Genomic DNA, 13857 nt, shown 5'->3' with positions numbered 1-13857 from the left:
GATACCACTATCTCTCTATTCGTTTACGTGGATAATTTGCTTGTAGCGAACCTAAGTTCGATCCGGGACCTGCTCAGATCGAACATTCCTAGAAATCGAGGTCCTTGTTTTTTCTGATGGCACATGCTTGTAGCTGCTGGTTTTATTGCACACGTTGTCCTGTACGTTCAGAGCATGATTGGAGGCGTGTCAGTATGTCACGATCCGTCTGGGGCCGAGGGGTATTCCTGGCCACTCGAGGAAAATCTTGAAGAGTTTCAGTCGTAGCTGCTCACCAAAAGCGATGCTCTGAAATAATTGAGTCAGACATTTCGTCCTTGTGTTTGTTTGTTTTTGCTTCGTCAACATTTGCTCTCTGCCGCAGCCCGCCTGTGTTCAATTTCTCCACTTAATCACACGCACTCTCCCTCTTCATCGGCCTCTTCTTCTCTTCCTCTCCTCTCACGGCAGAGAGCGAGAGCGTGAGGGGGAGCTGTTGGTGCTCGACCGGCATGGCGAAGGGAGGCGTGGAGGAAGCCCTCCTGCTCGCGAGCCGCGACGAGGGCCTGGGGCTGGGGGTGCGCGACGAGGTGAAGAAGCAGCTGTGGCTGGCCGGGCCGCTCATCGCCGGCGCGCTGCTGCAGAACCTCATCCAGATGATCTCGGTCATGTACGTCGGCCACCTCGGCGAGCTCGCCCTCGCCGGCGCCTCCATGGCCAGCTCCTTCGCCACCGTCACCGGCTTCAGCCTCCTGGTACGCGCGCTCACACCACCCACAGCTTGCAGTCACTCCGCTCCACTCGGAGCATCACACTACTGTACGTATACGTAAGCTCAAGGCGGCTGCGCCTGGAGGATGGAATTTCGTCCGGGTTCCAGACCTCCGGCACTGCGTGTTGATACTCCTGCAAGGAGAGACCATCAGCCGGGTATACCACAACGCCGGTGATCCTGGTTTAGCTCCTCAAATCAAAGCCATTGTTCAAGTGTGACTCTTCTATAGAAAATGTCAGTGTCTATAGGCTACTATGATGGTGGCCTGGTCTATGCGCGTTGCTGTCCACCGTTTCATCTCTCTCCTGTGGCTTTTAGGACTTTGCTCTGCTTTGGGCGACCGCACAGGTCAGTCATTCTCCAATATTAGATCATTCAGTTGCTGTCTAAACGAGAACCAGTCGAGGCCATTTTGAAAACATCATGGTGTTTTACTGTTATATTACTGATGGCAGATGCATCGACGTGGTGCACGCGCATATCTGTCGTCTGATCAAAGGTTTTCTTTCCAAGGCGAAGAATCTTTTTGCAAATCTCGGTTCCTCCACCAACCAGGGACACACACTATAATATAACACGCAGACTGCGAGATGCAACCAAAATATATACCAAATACTCAATTGGAAAGGCACTAAAGAACCAAATGAGTCGTTGTGCGTCTAAGTCGAGTGAGATTTTGCCATGTCCATCTCGTTTTAATAAAAAAAAGCAATTTCAGTTATACGAAAAATATACTTATCAAAACCAGCCTGTCTATATAGTAATATGTGTCCCATTTATATCATAAGATCATAGTACAAGCCATGCATAAACCGATATAGCAAAACTGAAAAGACATCAAAACGCTAGCCTTTACACGAAAAAAACAACGGTCAAAAGTAAAATTACAATCAAGACCAAATAAACTTCTGAACTTGACACCAACGCCCATCACATGCCTCTGAGACCACCATAGCTGCCATCAAAGAAAAAAATGACAGGCCACCTTCATACCCAAGCTCGAAGCGGCTTCATCGCTGATACGCAGCTTTGCGAATCTCCAAGCTGGCTCACCAAAAGCAAACCATTACCGTAGAACGAATCAGACCAGGGCAACACTCCGGACACGCCATCGAACTTCAGATCTGACACCCCCACACGACTAAGACGCCGGAGGAGAAAACCACACCTACCATCCACGAACTACGAACACAACACACGATCCATCATCTTCTAGATGCCGCCGATGCTGCCTACAATCTGCATCCGCTCCTGGACTACCTCCCAAGCTCCGGGACGGCGCTGGAGCAAACGCCGTCACAACGACGGAGTCCGAGAACACATGTCCACCATGAGGATGTCGCCGCCGCCATGCCATCTTTACTTGAATAGACCGATTTTCAAATCCATCCCCAACCATAGGACCGATCACCTCATCGGAGTAGGATCTGAAGAAAATTTATTCAGCATCGCCATCACCGTCGCCGAAACCAAGACGATAAACAATCTAAAAATCTAAACTACGAAAGTAAAAAACGATCCACATACGTGGATATCTACATATTTTTTATCGCCTGATCTGCCCCACGTGCTCCAGGTGGGAACACCAAATCGGAGGCGCAAAGTTCAAATGATGGCCCATGAAGACGCGTTTCGCTTAAATTGGCCCGAGCGATACAGTCCGTTTGATAGCCTATGTTGCACCGGATTCTTAGCCTCCATGAACCTTAGAGTAACTTCAACGGGCCGATTTAAATGGACGATGTTTTTGTTCGCTTTTTGTTTGTTTAGGTTGGCCGCTCGTCCATCGTTCGTCTTTTTTTAATTTTGGATCGGCAGTGTGTCCAACGGGCCGACCCATTTCATGACCGCGCGCGTTTTAGATTATGACGTCGCTCTAGTTTTGGCGCCCCAACGCGCGGAAAAGGTTCACGCGCATGGGGTAAGCGGCCTAGCGCGCGCTAGTTTTGGCGCTTCAGCGTGTAGGAAAGGTTCGCGCGCGCGCCGCGGCCGACGCTCGTTATAAAGAAGGTGCTCCCTTCACACTCTGTTCGCCGCCCACTCTCGTCGTCTCTGCTCGCCGCCCACTCTCGCCGTCTCTGCTCGCCGCCCACTCTCGCCGCCTCTGCGCCACCATGTCGATCTGCCGCCTGGGCGCTTCAGATTTTCGCTGAGTCCGCGAGCGCTGCTCCGGCGCCTTCTCCTTCAAGATCTGGTTTCACGAGAAACGTCTCATCCTCGGCACCTTCGACACCGCAGAGGAGGCGGCCCGCGCGCACGACGCGGCGGCGTGGCGTCTCCTGAGACCTCGTCGGGATATGAATTTTCTCAACATGTCGAGCCAGCGGACACATGATCTAACGCCTCTCCCGTGGCTTTTCACCGACGAGGATCGTCGTGCCCACCGGAGGAGGCAGCGTCGCCTCACCATCGCGGAGAAGGACGTGGAAGCCTTGGTGGTGTGACGCGGAGGCTTCCCGCAGGACATCGTCGACGAGCGCCAATTCTACAAGTAAATGAGGTTGGAGAGGGACTTGAGGAGGAGGGAGCGAGCCGCCTATCGGGAGGACAAGCGTTCGCGGAAGCAGGCAGCTCAATTGAAACTGAAGCTACGAGAAACGGCGGGTTGGGACTTTGAAGACGAGGCGTATGCTAACGCCTACATTCAGACGTCGGAGGAGGACATTACCGAGTCGGAGTCAGAAATCGACGAGTAGTGGTCTTTTCTTTTTATCTGTGTATACTAGAATTATCTATGTATCCATTTTTATCTAAAAAATGGCCGGCGGCGTCGGCGACGTAGCAGGCGGGCGAGGATGTGAATTCAATATGCCACCGACCAGCGGACCCGATGAGAAAAGAGGGCGAGCGCGCGCGTTCGTCTTGTGCTCGCCACGCAAATCAAGCTTAAAAATAGACCAAAAATGAATCGACCCGCGGACAAAAGCGGACACACGTCCGTTTGAGTCGGTGCATTAGACCGATTTTTTTATCCGTGCCAATCCAAACAGACAATCACGGACGAAATGAATCACCCCATTAAAATTGCTCTTAAAGCATCATCAGGCCAGGGTATGCAGAAAAGCCCGAATCGAGCCACATTAGAGCGATGCAATAGAGCTGACGCGCTGGTTCTCGTGGTGCAGTTATGTGCGAGCTCATACAAGCTTACGTAGACCTGTACGGCTGTACTTGAGTTTTTTTTTAGAACTGCTGTACTTGAGTTTGCACGCTGCTATAATCTCCTCCTTTAATCTCTTTTATGTAACCCTTCTAATCTATAAAAGGTGCATTGATTCGAGATAAGCTCTACATGAAAAATGCACTTCGATGTTGTAGTTCCATTTAGACTATCGGTTCAATTTCATGGACTGTAAATTTTAATTTCGTGCTAATGTTTGAAGTTTTTTGGAATTTTTTTGGTAAAATCTTCACACACACACACACATATGCACGTGGTCGGCCTTATAATTTTTTTTTCGTCACTAGCTTCATCTTACTGTTTCACACAACTTTCACGTTGCACGTTTTCTGTTTTGATGATAGTAGGCGAATAGATCTACATCTTCCTAGTGGAGTGCACAAGCACAAATGCAAATGCGTGATCTGTTTCAATGACACTCTCTTAATTTCCTTCACTTAATTCCTTTTAATCTACACTACGATACTTCGATTCGAGATAAGTTGTACTCTAAAAAGATGCACGCGTCGACATTGTGGTTTCATTCAAATGATCAATTTGGAGTATCGTTGACCGTAAATGTTCATGTTTGAAGCTATTTTGAACGAATTTTGTCAAACACATCGCACACGGTTGACTGTTTAAAATTTCTTTGGACTAGTTGTTTCATCCCACGGTTTCACACAGTTTTCAGGTTATACGTTTTCTGTTTCGGCGGTTGTAGACGAGTATGTGTATCTCCCTATTGCACCGTACCAAGGTGTTCATCTGATGGTTTAGATGAAATTCAATGACTTTTTTCTGTTCTCACTGATCATCGTCAATCTTGTCGCATGGACGTCATGTTGTGCCTTGAGCCACCATCGGTGTCTTCCTCTTGGCCTTCTCACGAGCGGACTACTACACTGACGCCGTCATCACGTGCATTGTACTTCTCCTCCCTGTACTCTGCCTCGGCATCCTCCTCCATGTCCCTCCTCACGGACTTCTCTGTGGTAACGGTGCTAGCAACTGGTTCGTCGCGCTGCCAACGGTATCACTTGCGACTATGTGCTTGTCGTGTCGATCGTGGCACCGCGGCCACCATCCACCCTAGTCGTTGAGGCACTATAGTGTAACTCTTTGTGTCATGTGTGGTTGTTATGTTAACTCTTAATCGGGTCCAGTGTATGCAACCAAACGTCGTGTAGTGCATCAGTCCAGGTCAACGCAGACCACCAAACGACATGAAAAAAAATTCTTCCCTAATGCAACCAGCCTATATGCACCCTATCAAACTATGTGAGAACATGATTTTTACACTGTATTTATCTAGCCAGACACAACGGAGTCAAAAAATGGTGCAGCTTCTATCTTGCGAGTCATGTAGGTAGGCCCTCACATTAATTATTGTATTTTACACCTCCTTGGTCAGCTCGGAATGGCGAGTGCGCTGGACACCCTGTGCGGACAAGCATACGGAGCCAGGCAGTACCACCTCCTCGGCGTCTACAAGCAGCGGGCAATGGTGATACTCACCCTCGTCAGCATCCCGCTCGCCGTGGTGTGGTTCTACACCGGCGAGATCCTGCTCCTGTTCGGCCAAGACCCCGACATCGCGGCGGAGGCCGGCACCTACGCCCGGTGGATGATCCCGGCGATCTTCGCCTACGGGCTGCTGCAGTGCCACGTCCGGTTCCTGCAGACGCAGAACATCGTGTTCCCCGTGATGGCGAGCGCCGGCGCCGCCGCGGCGTTCCACCTCCTCGTCTGCTGGCTGCTCGTGTACGTCGCCGGGATGGGCAGCAAGGGCGCCGCGCTCAGCAACGCCATCTCCTACTGGGTCTACGTGATCGTGCTGGCGGTGTACGTGAGGGTGTCGAGCTCCTGCAAGGAGACGTGGACGGGGTTCTCCGGGGAGGCCTTCCGCGACGTGCTCAGCTTCTTCCGGCTCGCCGTCCCGTCCGCCCTCATGGTCTGGTGAGCCTGCTGCTATTTACTCTTCCTGAATAAGTAGTTTCAACTTATGACGACCACAACGACGACGATGATGATGCAATTGCAGCTTGGAGATGTGGTCGTTCGAGCTCATAGTGCTCCTCTCAGGCCTTCTTCCCAATCCAAAGCTGGAGACTTCGGTGCTGTCCATCAGGTACTTAATGGCAGGCCGAAGTTACCACGTGTTACACTGGTTTTTTCGGCTGATGAAAAACATGTACATTGTTCGTTCTTGGCAGCCTCAACACCGCTGCCTTTGTATGGATGATCCCCTTTGGCCTCGGCTCGGCCATAAGGTAAAACTAGGCCTACATCCTCCTACATTAGGGTCCTTGATTATCCTAGGACTTGTGCTGCAGATGTTCATCATATCGATCTGCACCTCTTATTGATCATGCAGCACCCGTGTCTCGAACGAGCTCGGCGCGGGGCGCCCCGACGCTGCCCGCCTCGCGGTGCGTGTCGTCGTCTTCTTGGCCGTGGCGGAAGGACTGATCATGGGGTTGGTGCTGATCTGCATCAGATACGTGTGGGGGCATGCCTACAGCGACGTGGAGGAGGTTGTGACTTACGTTGCCTGGATGATGCTCATCATCTCGGTCTCCAACTTCTTCGACGGAATTCAGTGCGTCCTTTCAGGTACAGACTGTCAACATCTTTTTTGCCGCAGAACGAGCGCAAAACTTCTATCACTGTGGGTCTAGTTCATTACTACTTAGATGGTATTCAGGCAGAGATAGAAATCGAAACTGTGTTTGAACTTTGAAGCAGAGATAAGAATGTTCTCTTGTGATGTGCAACGCACTATGCAGGCGTGGCTAGAGGCTGTGGATGGCAGAAGATTGGTGCTTGGATCAATCTTGGCGCCTACTATATCGTCGGCATCCCCTCGGCCTACCTCATAGCCTTCGTCTTCCAAGTCGGCGGGACGGTACATCTTGTCCCCCTCAAATGATCAAAAATTTCCCTTTTGCTGCCCTGAATTTGCGGTGAGTGCCTATGTGCCAGTGGTTTTTGAGGTACTGATGCTGTGGGTTTTATCGGTGAACACGAACAGGGACTTTGGCTGGGCATCATCTGTGGCCTGATGGTGCAAGTCCTGCTGCTCATGGCCATCACGATATGCACAGACTGGGATAGAGAGGTATACATGCAGAGATGGATGAATGCTTAGCAGAGATATCAAATTTGATATGACTGAATCTAATTATGAGCCATATATCATATGCTGGTAGACTGAAACTCTGAATTTTCTTTTTCAGGCGGATAAGGCAAAGGACAGGGTATTCAGTTCTTCTCTCCCAACAGATTTCGCAACTGAAGACAATGCAATCTAGAGTTCTAGACTACTAAGCGAACAAGCTAGGAAACGAAGATGACGCAATTCCATCCAGGCTACCGGACTACACAAACTAGGCTTCATGTGCTATTCCATGCAGCCTTCATATCGAGGATCACTATATCAGAAGTAGTGTTCTTCACCTGAAGTGTGTGAACGTTTGTTCATGTCTACAGCTTGGTATAGGTCAAGAAAAACGTCTCTATATCAGAAACATGGGGGAGCGGTCTCATGATGAACCTGTCTCCAGCTACTACTACTATTGCATCGACAACCAGAACCAAACTCACCACAAAATTTAACATATTAAATCGGACTGAGCAGTAGAACTAATAATTGAAAAACATTCAGGATAAGTTACCATCAAGTCAGATCCACCATTGTGCGCTACAGTTTAATGGATTGCAGTTCGAAGAGACACGGAATAATTTCCCAAAACCTACGATTGTGCGCAACCATTGTCTGGATGAGGTCTCAAGAGTCATTCACCAACTGCGAATGACTTATTGAAGATTCCGATTTCTGGATTTTGCGACTCTGGTATCTTGGGTCCCATCAGCCCTCGTCCTTTTCTTTGACGGTGCATCATCCCAAATCCTTGAAGAGACTTCCTGTGATCTGCCATGGTGTGGTGAAGCATTTGCTCTGAACCAGAGCACCGCCCTATTTGCCCAAACGTTTGAGTTTTTCCATATAAACTCAGCCTTCCTCGTCCGTGCAATCACCATCATATCTTGATTTTTACTTATTTCAAGCTTCTTGCAAATAATGGCCAGGCAACATAGAAGAAGATTGCACTTGTCGGATTTAAGAAGAGGAAAATACTCGGTGCCATATAACCGTGCATATTTCCATGTCTCTCTTGAATTCTCCACAGATGGATTGACAACATAGGTTCTGCAGACTCTGCACAGTGAGATGAGAGTGTTCTTCGTCATCTGATGCCAAAGACATGCTCCTAGCTGAATGAGTGATGCATGTAGTCCAAAGCAAGCACGCAGGTATAAGTTTACAACATGTAGTCCTGTAAAAGCCAAGTCCTGCTCATAAAGCATCTGACACATTCTCTTTGCATCTCCGAGGCCCTTGAACTCATACAAGAAAGGGGCCAAGGTGTTCCTGTAGGCCGACTTTGTCTCATATATAAGTTTTAGGGCCTCAATGCATTTCTTATCTGGCTTAAACCCGGTAAGCGGAAAGTCAATGTTATAAAATCTGTAGAACATATGTGGAATGTGCTTAGCAACTGCAGTCATGTAGTTCTCAGGTGACTTACTGAACAAGCGGAGTGTACTGGCCGATATGTATGCACATGCAGCAACATACAGATCATCTTCAATGCCCTCTGGCCTGACATATGGGTCTGTATGAGTGCGACTTCTCCCAAACGGTCTTGTTGTCAAAGTATTCATGTCTATGTCAGCCGCAGCTGCACACAGGTTTTTAACAGGAAATACATGAGACACCATATCAAATTGTCTCATGTTCCAGGCTAACAACATGATATTTGCAGCCCTTCTCTCTGTCATTTTATGGGTTAATCCAGTAAGTACATCCTTACAGAGCTCCAATAAGTTGCACCCATTTAACCTGCGTAGATGTATGCTCAGGAGATCTGTCAGATAACTGTCTCTCCAAGCCTTTTCTCTGACTCCTCCTGGGTTCAGGGTCATGTCATTATCCTCCGTTAGCTCATCTCTCATAACAAGTGGAAAATTTGGGACAAACTTCTTATCAGGATATTCTGGAAGAGTGACATCAAATGTGGAAGCGCTCCTTGGTTGAAGTGTGGCAATGGCCGAGCGGTTTATTACAGCAGCTCGAATCATTTCTTCCTCATGAGCTTCAGGTGAACCTTTGTTTGAGATCGGCCTCACAACCTCCTGATTTAACATAAGAAAACAAAGTAATAAAGCTTTGAGCAAATAATAATCTCATAAAGGCAAATTATTTGTTGAAATACGCACATAGTAACCACACTCCAAAGTTAGCAATAGATGTTAGCCTTCTATATTATGTTAAAAATAAGTGGAGTATTACTTAGTAAAGGCCCCACATATCATTAGGCAACTCAATTACTTTTATTTGGAGGAAAGGTCAAAATGTCAACAAAAGTGTACATGAACATGGCTTTGCAGTACTTCATAGCCTTGAAAGTCAAAAGTGAAGAATATAAATTTTATGGGCAAACTAAGAATGGCTCATCGTGGGCTAGGACTCAACTAAACATGGTGTCAACAATGAATCACCATTGGGGTAAAAGTAGAACATCAAGTTTACTTAACTCCCACCCTATAGCAGAAATTAGCTTTTAGGCACCGAGACAAAAATAATTTTTTCAATGTTTTCTCGTCATGAATAAAAACAAACAAGAAACTGCTAAACCTGACAACCAGCTGGACTTAATGGCTTGGGGGCATATTAATATAAATGACGATGATGACATGGAAAGCATATCTTTGAAAAGCCGATGGCGTTAAAGGAATTAGCACTTATCCAGTGGCGGTTCATGTAATCAGTGGTTACTCATGGAAAGTTCTGACTTACTTTGTCATGATAGATTTCAAGCATCAACAGAACTGTTATGGCTGGGCCGGTTTAGCTAGGCCCACCGGGCAATCTTAGTCCACAAGTTCTCTTAGGTTAATTCTTATGCAAATTATCTAGGTTATAAATATAGGTTGTAAGACTCTTTTTGGAATTAAGCAATAAGAATATTATTATCCCTATTGCCCGGCTCCCAGAGGAGCCAGAACCCTAGCCGCCTCTAACCCTAGCCGCCGCCGCTCATCGCCCCGTCCCGTTCCATCCTTCCCCTACAACCTCCGGAGCAGGTCCGGTAGGACCCCTGATTCTACCAATTTGGTATCCAGAGACCCGGGTTCGATCATGTCGTCATCAACACCCACGCCACCGCTGCCCACAATCACCACCGCCCCGATGACCACTGTCGGGTCCCCAACGCCACGGCCCCGATCACCTCCGCGCCGCCGGCCCCCGTCACTTCCGCGCCGCCGACAACCTCCGTCTTCACGCCGGAGGAGATGACCAGCACCCTGCGGGACCTCGTGACGGCCGTCCAGGGCATCTCCCTGTACTTGGCCGGCCCACACACTACCCCGCCGGCTGCGCCCCCCGCCTACAGCCACCCGGCGACGCACTGGCCGATCCAGAACACGTCGGGCCCGAGCGGGACGCCCCTGCTGCCGTTTCAGGCGGGCTACACCGGCGGGCCCCCGCCGCTGCTGCACCTGCCCTGGTACTCGGTACCCGCGGCGATTGCCGGGGCCCATCCGTCGCTCCAGCCGCCGCCCGCCCCAGCGCCGTCCTAGCCGCAGTGGCCCGCGCCCGTTCTCATGGCGCCACCCGCGCCTCCCACGCCCGCCCCAGCGCCGCAGTGGCCGCACTGGCCCGCGCCGGCTCCAGCCGCGACAACCGCGCCGGCCCAGCTCCCACTGCCGCCGCCCAGCTTCGGACTAGGCCAGTCCACACCGGGAGGACTTCCGATCCAGCAGGTCTGGTTTCCGCCATCACCGTCCCCGATTCTGGCCTGGCTAACCGGGACGTCGCCACCGCCGGTGTACGCATAGGCCAGGGACCCACCGGTACCCACGCTGTAGTCTGGGGCCTCGTCCGGCTCCGCGAGGGCCTACGACGGCCTCCCCACCGTTGACCGGGCGTCGTCATCATCACTGCTCCGCACCGCCGAGCCGGTCGGCCATGGCGCGCCGACCCAGACGCCGCCACGGTTCGCCAAGATTGATTTCGCCACTTATGACGGCACGGAGGACCCGCTTAACTGGCTCAACCAGTGTGAGCAGTTTTTCCGTGGCCAGCGCACGCTCGCCTCGAAGCGCACTTGGCTGGCATCCTACCACCTCCGCGGTGCAGCCCAGACCTGGTACTACGCCCTCGAGCAGGATGAGGGCAGCATGCCCCCTTAGGAGCGCTTTCGCGAGCTCTGCCTCCTTCGCTTTGGGCCTCCGGTTCGCGGGAGCCGCCTGGCAAAGCTCGGCCGCCTTCCCTTCACCTCCACGGTGCAGGACTTCGCCGACCGTTTCCAGGCCCTGGCATGCCATGCGTCGGGCATCACGGCGCAGCAGCGGGCCGACCTCTTTGTCGGTGGACTTCCGAATCACATCCGCGTGGACGTGGAGCTTCGGGGACCCCAGGATCTCCAGTCGGCCATGTACTACGCCCGCGCGTTCGAGTGCCGCGCGGTGGCCATCCAGCAAGAATCACCATCCGGACCACTGGGTCGCTACCCAGGCCGGAATCCGCGCAGGGTCGGCCTGCGCAGGCTTCTACGGTACCCCTCGCCGCGACCGCGGCGCGCCCGTTCCGCCGGCTCACCTCAGCCGAGCTACTAGAGCGTCGCCGCCAATGGTTGTGCTTCAACTGCGACGAGCCCAACACGCCCGGCCATGCCTGCCCGCGACTCTTCTACCTGGAGGTTGCAGACTACATTCCGGAGGACGCCGTCGCCGCCGACCTTGCCGCCCCAGCTGTCGAGAAGGTGTTTGACACTGGTTGATCGCCTCGAGGAGTTCCGCAAGCGCTTCCCCACCTTACAGCTCGAGGACGAGCTGTTTGTGCAGGCGGGGAGAAGTGTTATGGCCGGGCCGGTTTAGCTAGGCCCACCGGGCAATCTTAGTCCACAAGTTATCTTAGGTTAATTCTTATGCAAGTTGCCTAGGTTATAAATATAGGCTGTAAGACTCTTTTTGGAATTAAGCAATAAGAATATTATTATCCCTATTGCCCGGCTCCCAAAGGAGCCAGAACCCTAGCCGCCGCCATCTCCCTCCAACGCGACGGCGCCCAGCCGCCGACACGCCCGCTCATCGCCCCGTCCCGTTCCATCCTTCCCCTACAACCTCCGGAGCAGGTCCGGTAGGACCCCTGGTTCTACCAAGAACTCTCAAGTCCCAACAATGTAACTCGAGTTTCAATTTGCATGAACATAATACGATTCACAGGTTAGTAAGTTTAATGCATCCAATTCTATATGATACATGAAAAAGCCTTTGTGATAGCCAGCCAAACCATTCATTCTATCTATGTGAACCAAATGTTAGCGAACACTATTGTTGCTGACAAGTCTAAGAAACCATTCGGGAAAGCCTCACACAAATGTTCACTTCCTTGGCAAACAACTGCTTAACCTGAACTGACTTCAGGGATAATATGCAAAATAACATGAATAAAGTATACATTACTAGGGAACATTTTCAGAAAGTGTTATCATCTCTTATCAATAGAAGTCAAGCCTCATCTGAAGTTAAAGCTCAACATCACCAATATTACACAAGTGTAAGTCTGGAACTACTAGTATACTCGTTGGTCTTTTTCTATGACAGCATCTCAGCCATCCCAATGACAACACGTTCATTAAACATCAGCATGTCAAACCCGGTGCCCTACTTGAATCAGGTCAAACTATGAGTTATCATGTTTAGTGAGTTCCTCCAGTATTATGAAAATGGGATCTGTCCAATATCCCTAGGGTAGAAAATAAGGCATGGAGTAGAACCTGATCATGCCTCCGCAGCAAACTCTGGCGGTCCATAACTATCAAGTGTTCCAAAATGCAGAGCCTGAATCAAGCAGCAGGAAGCCGAAATTTGTCAGTACATGATGAATTAATGATAACAGAATTTCGAAGATACAACTCCCACAACACCGTATCCTTGAAAAAGGAGTGTTACTACTGGAATGACAGTCCAAAGAATAATCTTGGCATTGACATGAAGAAAAAGTAAAGACTGCTCCCAGCTCGACAGCAGAAGAGAAAACCTCGAGAGAGAAATCAAAATCCATGGCAAAAGCGAGAGGCGGAACGCACAGTCCCTAGATTTCTAGACGCACCGAATTTCTCCCCTCAAATCACCTAAAGCTGCGGCAACGAACCAGCCCCCAAAATCTTAGATCTAACTTCCCGGAAAGAACTCCATATCGCCGGAAAAAAGGAGAGGGAATAATACAAACAAAAAAAATACAGGGAAATATTTTCTAGGGACACCAGGAACAAGGATTGGGAGAAGAAAGGATCGGCATTCTTACCTAGACTAGAACTGAAGCATCGGACGCTCGAAGGAATGGTAGGATGGCTTTCCTGTTTCCCCCCTTCCGTCGCTGCCTATGTAACACGAAGGGGCGGAAGGAGGAGGGGTTTAAGGAAGGGAAAGCGAGGAGCCACATTGCCACGGGCCCAAATGTCGAAGGGTTTAATTCTCTTTTTTGGGGGACGAGGGGAGAAGGGTTTAATGCTGACAGCGAGCAGAAATGCGTATGCAACTTTTTTTTTCTGCGAGTAAATGCGTATGCACTTGATCTGTGAGTAACTCAATTTAATAAAAAATATATAAAAGTGCTGCAATTGCAATAGTAATGAGACAATTCAACATTTATTTTTCTCTAGCCCCTTTGTCATGGGTCATTGTGTAGTGTTATCTTGAACATGTTCGAGACTTGGTTATCCGGGGTTAGGGCTCCTTTGATTCATAGGTCCGGAGTCCTTTGATCCACACTAACCCCCCCTAGTCTATGCCCTGCTCACTTGAATCCTGTGGAATTCCACTGCAAAAGAAAAGAATGATATAAAATTAAAGAACAAGTGTGTGTTTG

General features: G+C 50.1%; 2 protein-coding genes across 2 annotated transcripts; one reads left to right on the top strand and one right to left on the bottom strand.

Annotated features, from left to right (window-relative positions):
- Positions 1–306: 306 nt before the first annotated feature.
- Positions 307–7483, top strand: LOC119330368 (protein DETOXIFICATION 16-like). The gene is made up of 8 exons (XM_037603475.1): positions 307–734; positions 5329–5873; positions 5959–6045; positions 6131–6187; positions 6292–6530; positions 6704–6822; positions 6949–7035; positions 7154–7483. The coding sequence occupies exons 1-8, from the start codon at positions 492–494 to the stop codon at positions 7226–7228; spliced, it is 1452 nt and encodes a 483-aa protein (XP_037459372.1). The 5' UTR covers positions 307–491; the 3' UTR covers positions 7229–7483.
- A 164-nt stretch (positions 7484–7647) lies between these two features.
- On the bottom strand, positions 7648–13398 carry LOC119330369. Its single transcript, XM_037603476.1, has 3 exons — positions 13294–13398; positions 12764–12827; positions 7648–9113 (listed from the first exon to the last, which is right to left on the bottom strand). The coding sequence occupies exons 2-3, from the start codon at positions 12797–12799 to the stop codon at positions 7734–7736; spliced, it is 1416 nt and encodes a 471-aa protein (XP_037459373.1). The 5' UTR covers positions 12800–12827; positions 13294–13398; the 3' UTR covers positions 7648–7733.
- Positions 13399–13857: the final 459 nt, after the last annotated feature.

Source organism: Triticum dicoccoides, chromosome 7A (assembly GCF_002162155.2).
Source record: "Triticum dicoccoides isolate Atlit2015 ecotype Zavitan chromosome 7A, WEW_v2.0, whole genome shotgun sequence".
NCBI lineage: Eukaryota > Viridiplantae > Streptophyta > Magnoliopsida > Poales > Poaceae > Triticum > Triticum dicoccoides.
Note: the sequence above shows the minus strand (reverse complement) of the source record. Positions and strands in the feature narration are given on the sequence as shown.

Excerpts from the sequence above, each read along its gene's own strand:
- LOC119330368 (XM_037603475.1), top strand. The coding sequence starts at position 492 with ATGGCGAAGGGAGGCGTGGAGGAAGCCCTCCTGCTCGCGAGCCGCGAC. Across the intron at positions 5,874-5,958 it reads CCGTCCGCCCTCATGGTCTG|CTTGGAGATGTGGTCGTTCG; the intron begins GTGAGCCTGCTG and ends ATGCAATTGCAG. Across the intron at positions 6,823-6,948 it reads TCTTCCAAGTCGGCGGGACG|GGACTTTGGCTGGGCATCAT; the intron begins GTACATCTTGTC and ends GAACACGAACAG.
- LOC119330369 (XM_037603476.1), bottom strand. The coding sequence starts at position 12,799 with ATGGACCGCCAGAGTTTGCTGCGGAGGCATGATCAG. Across the intron at positions 9,114-12,763 it reads TGCTGCGGAGGCATGATCAG|GAGGTTGTGAGGCCGATCTC; the intron begins GTTCTACTCCAT and ends ATGTTAAATCAG.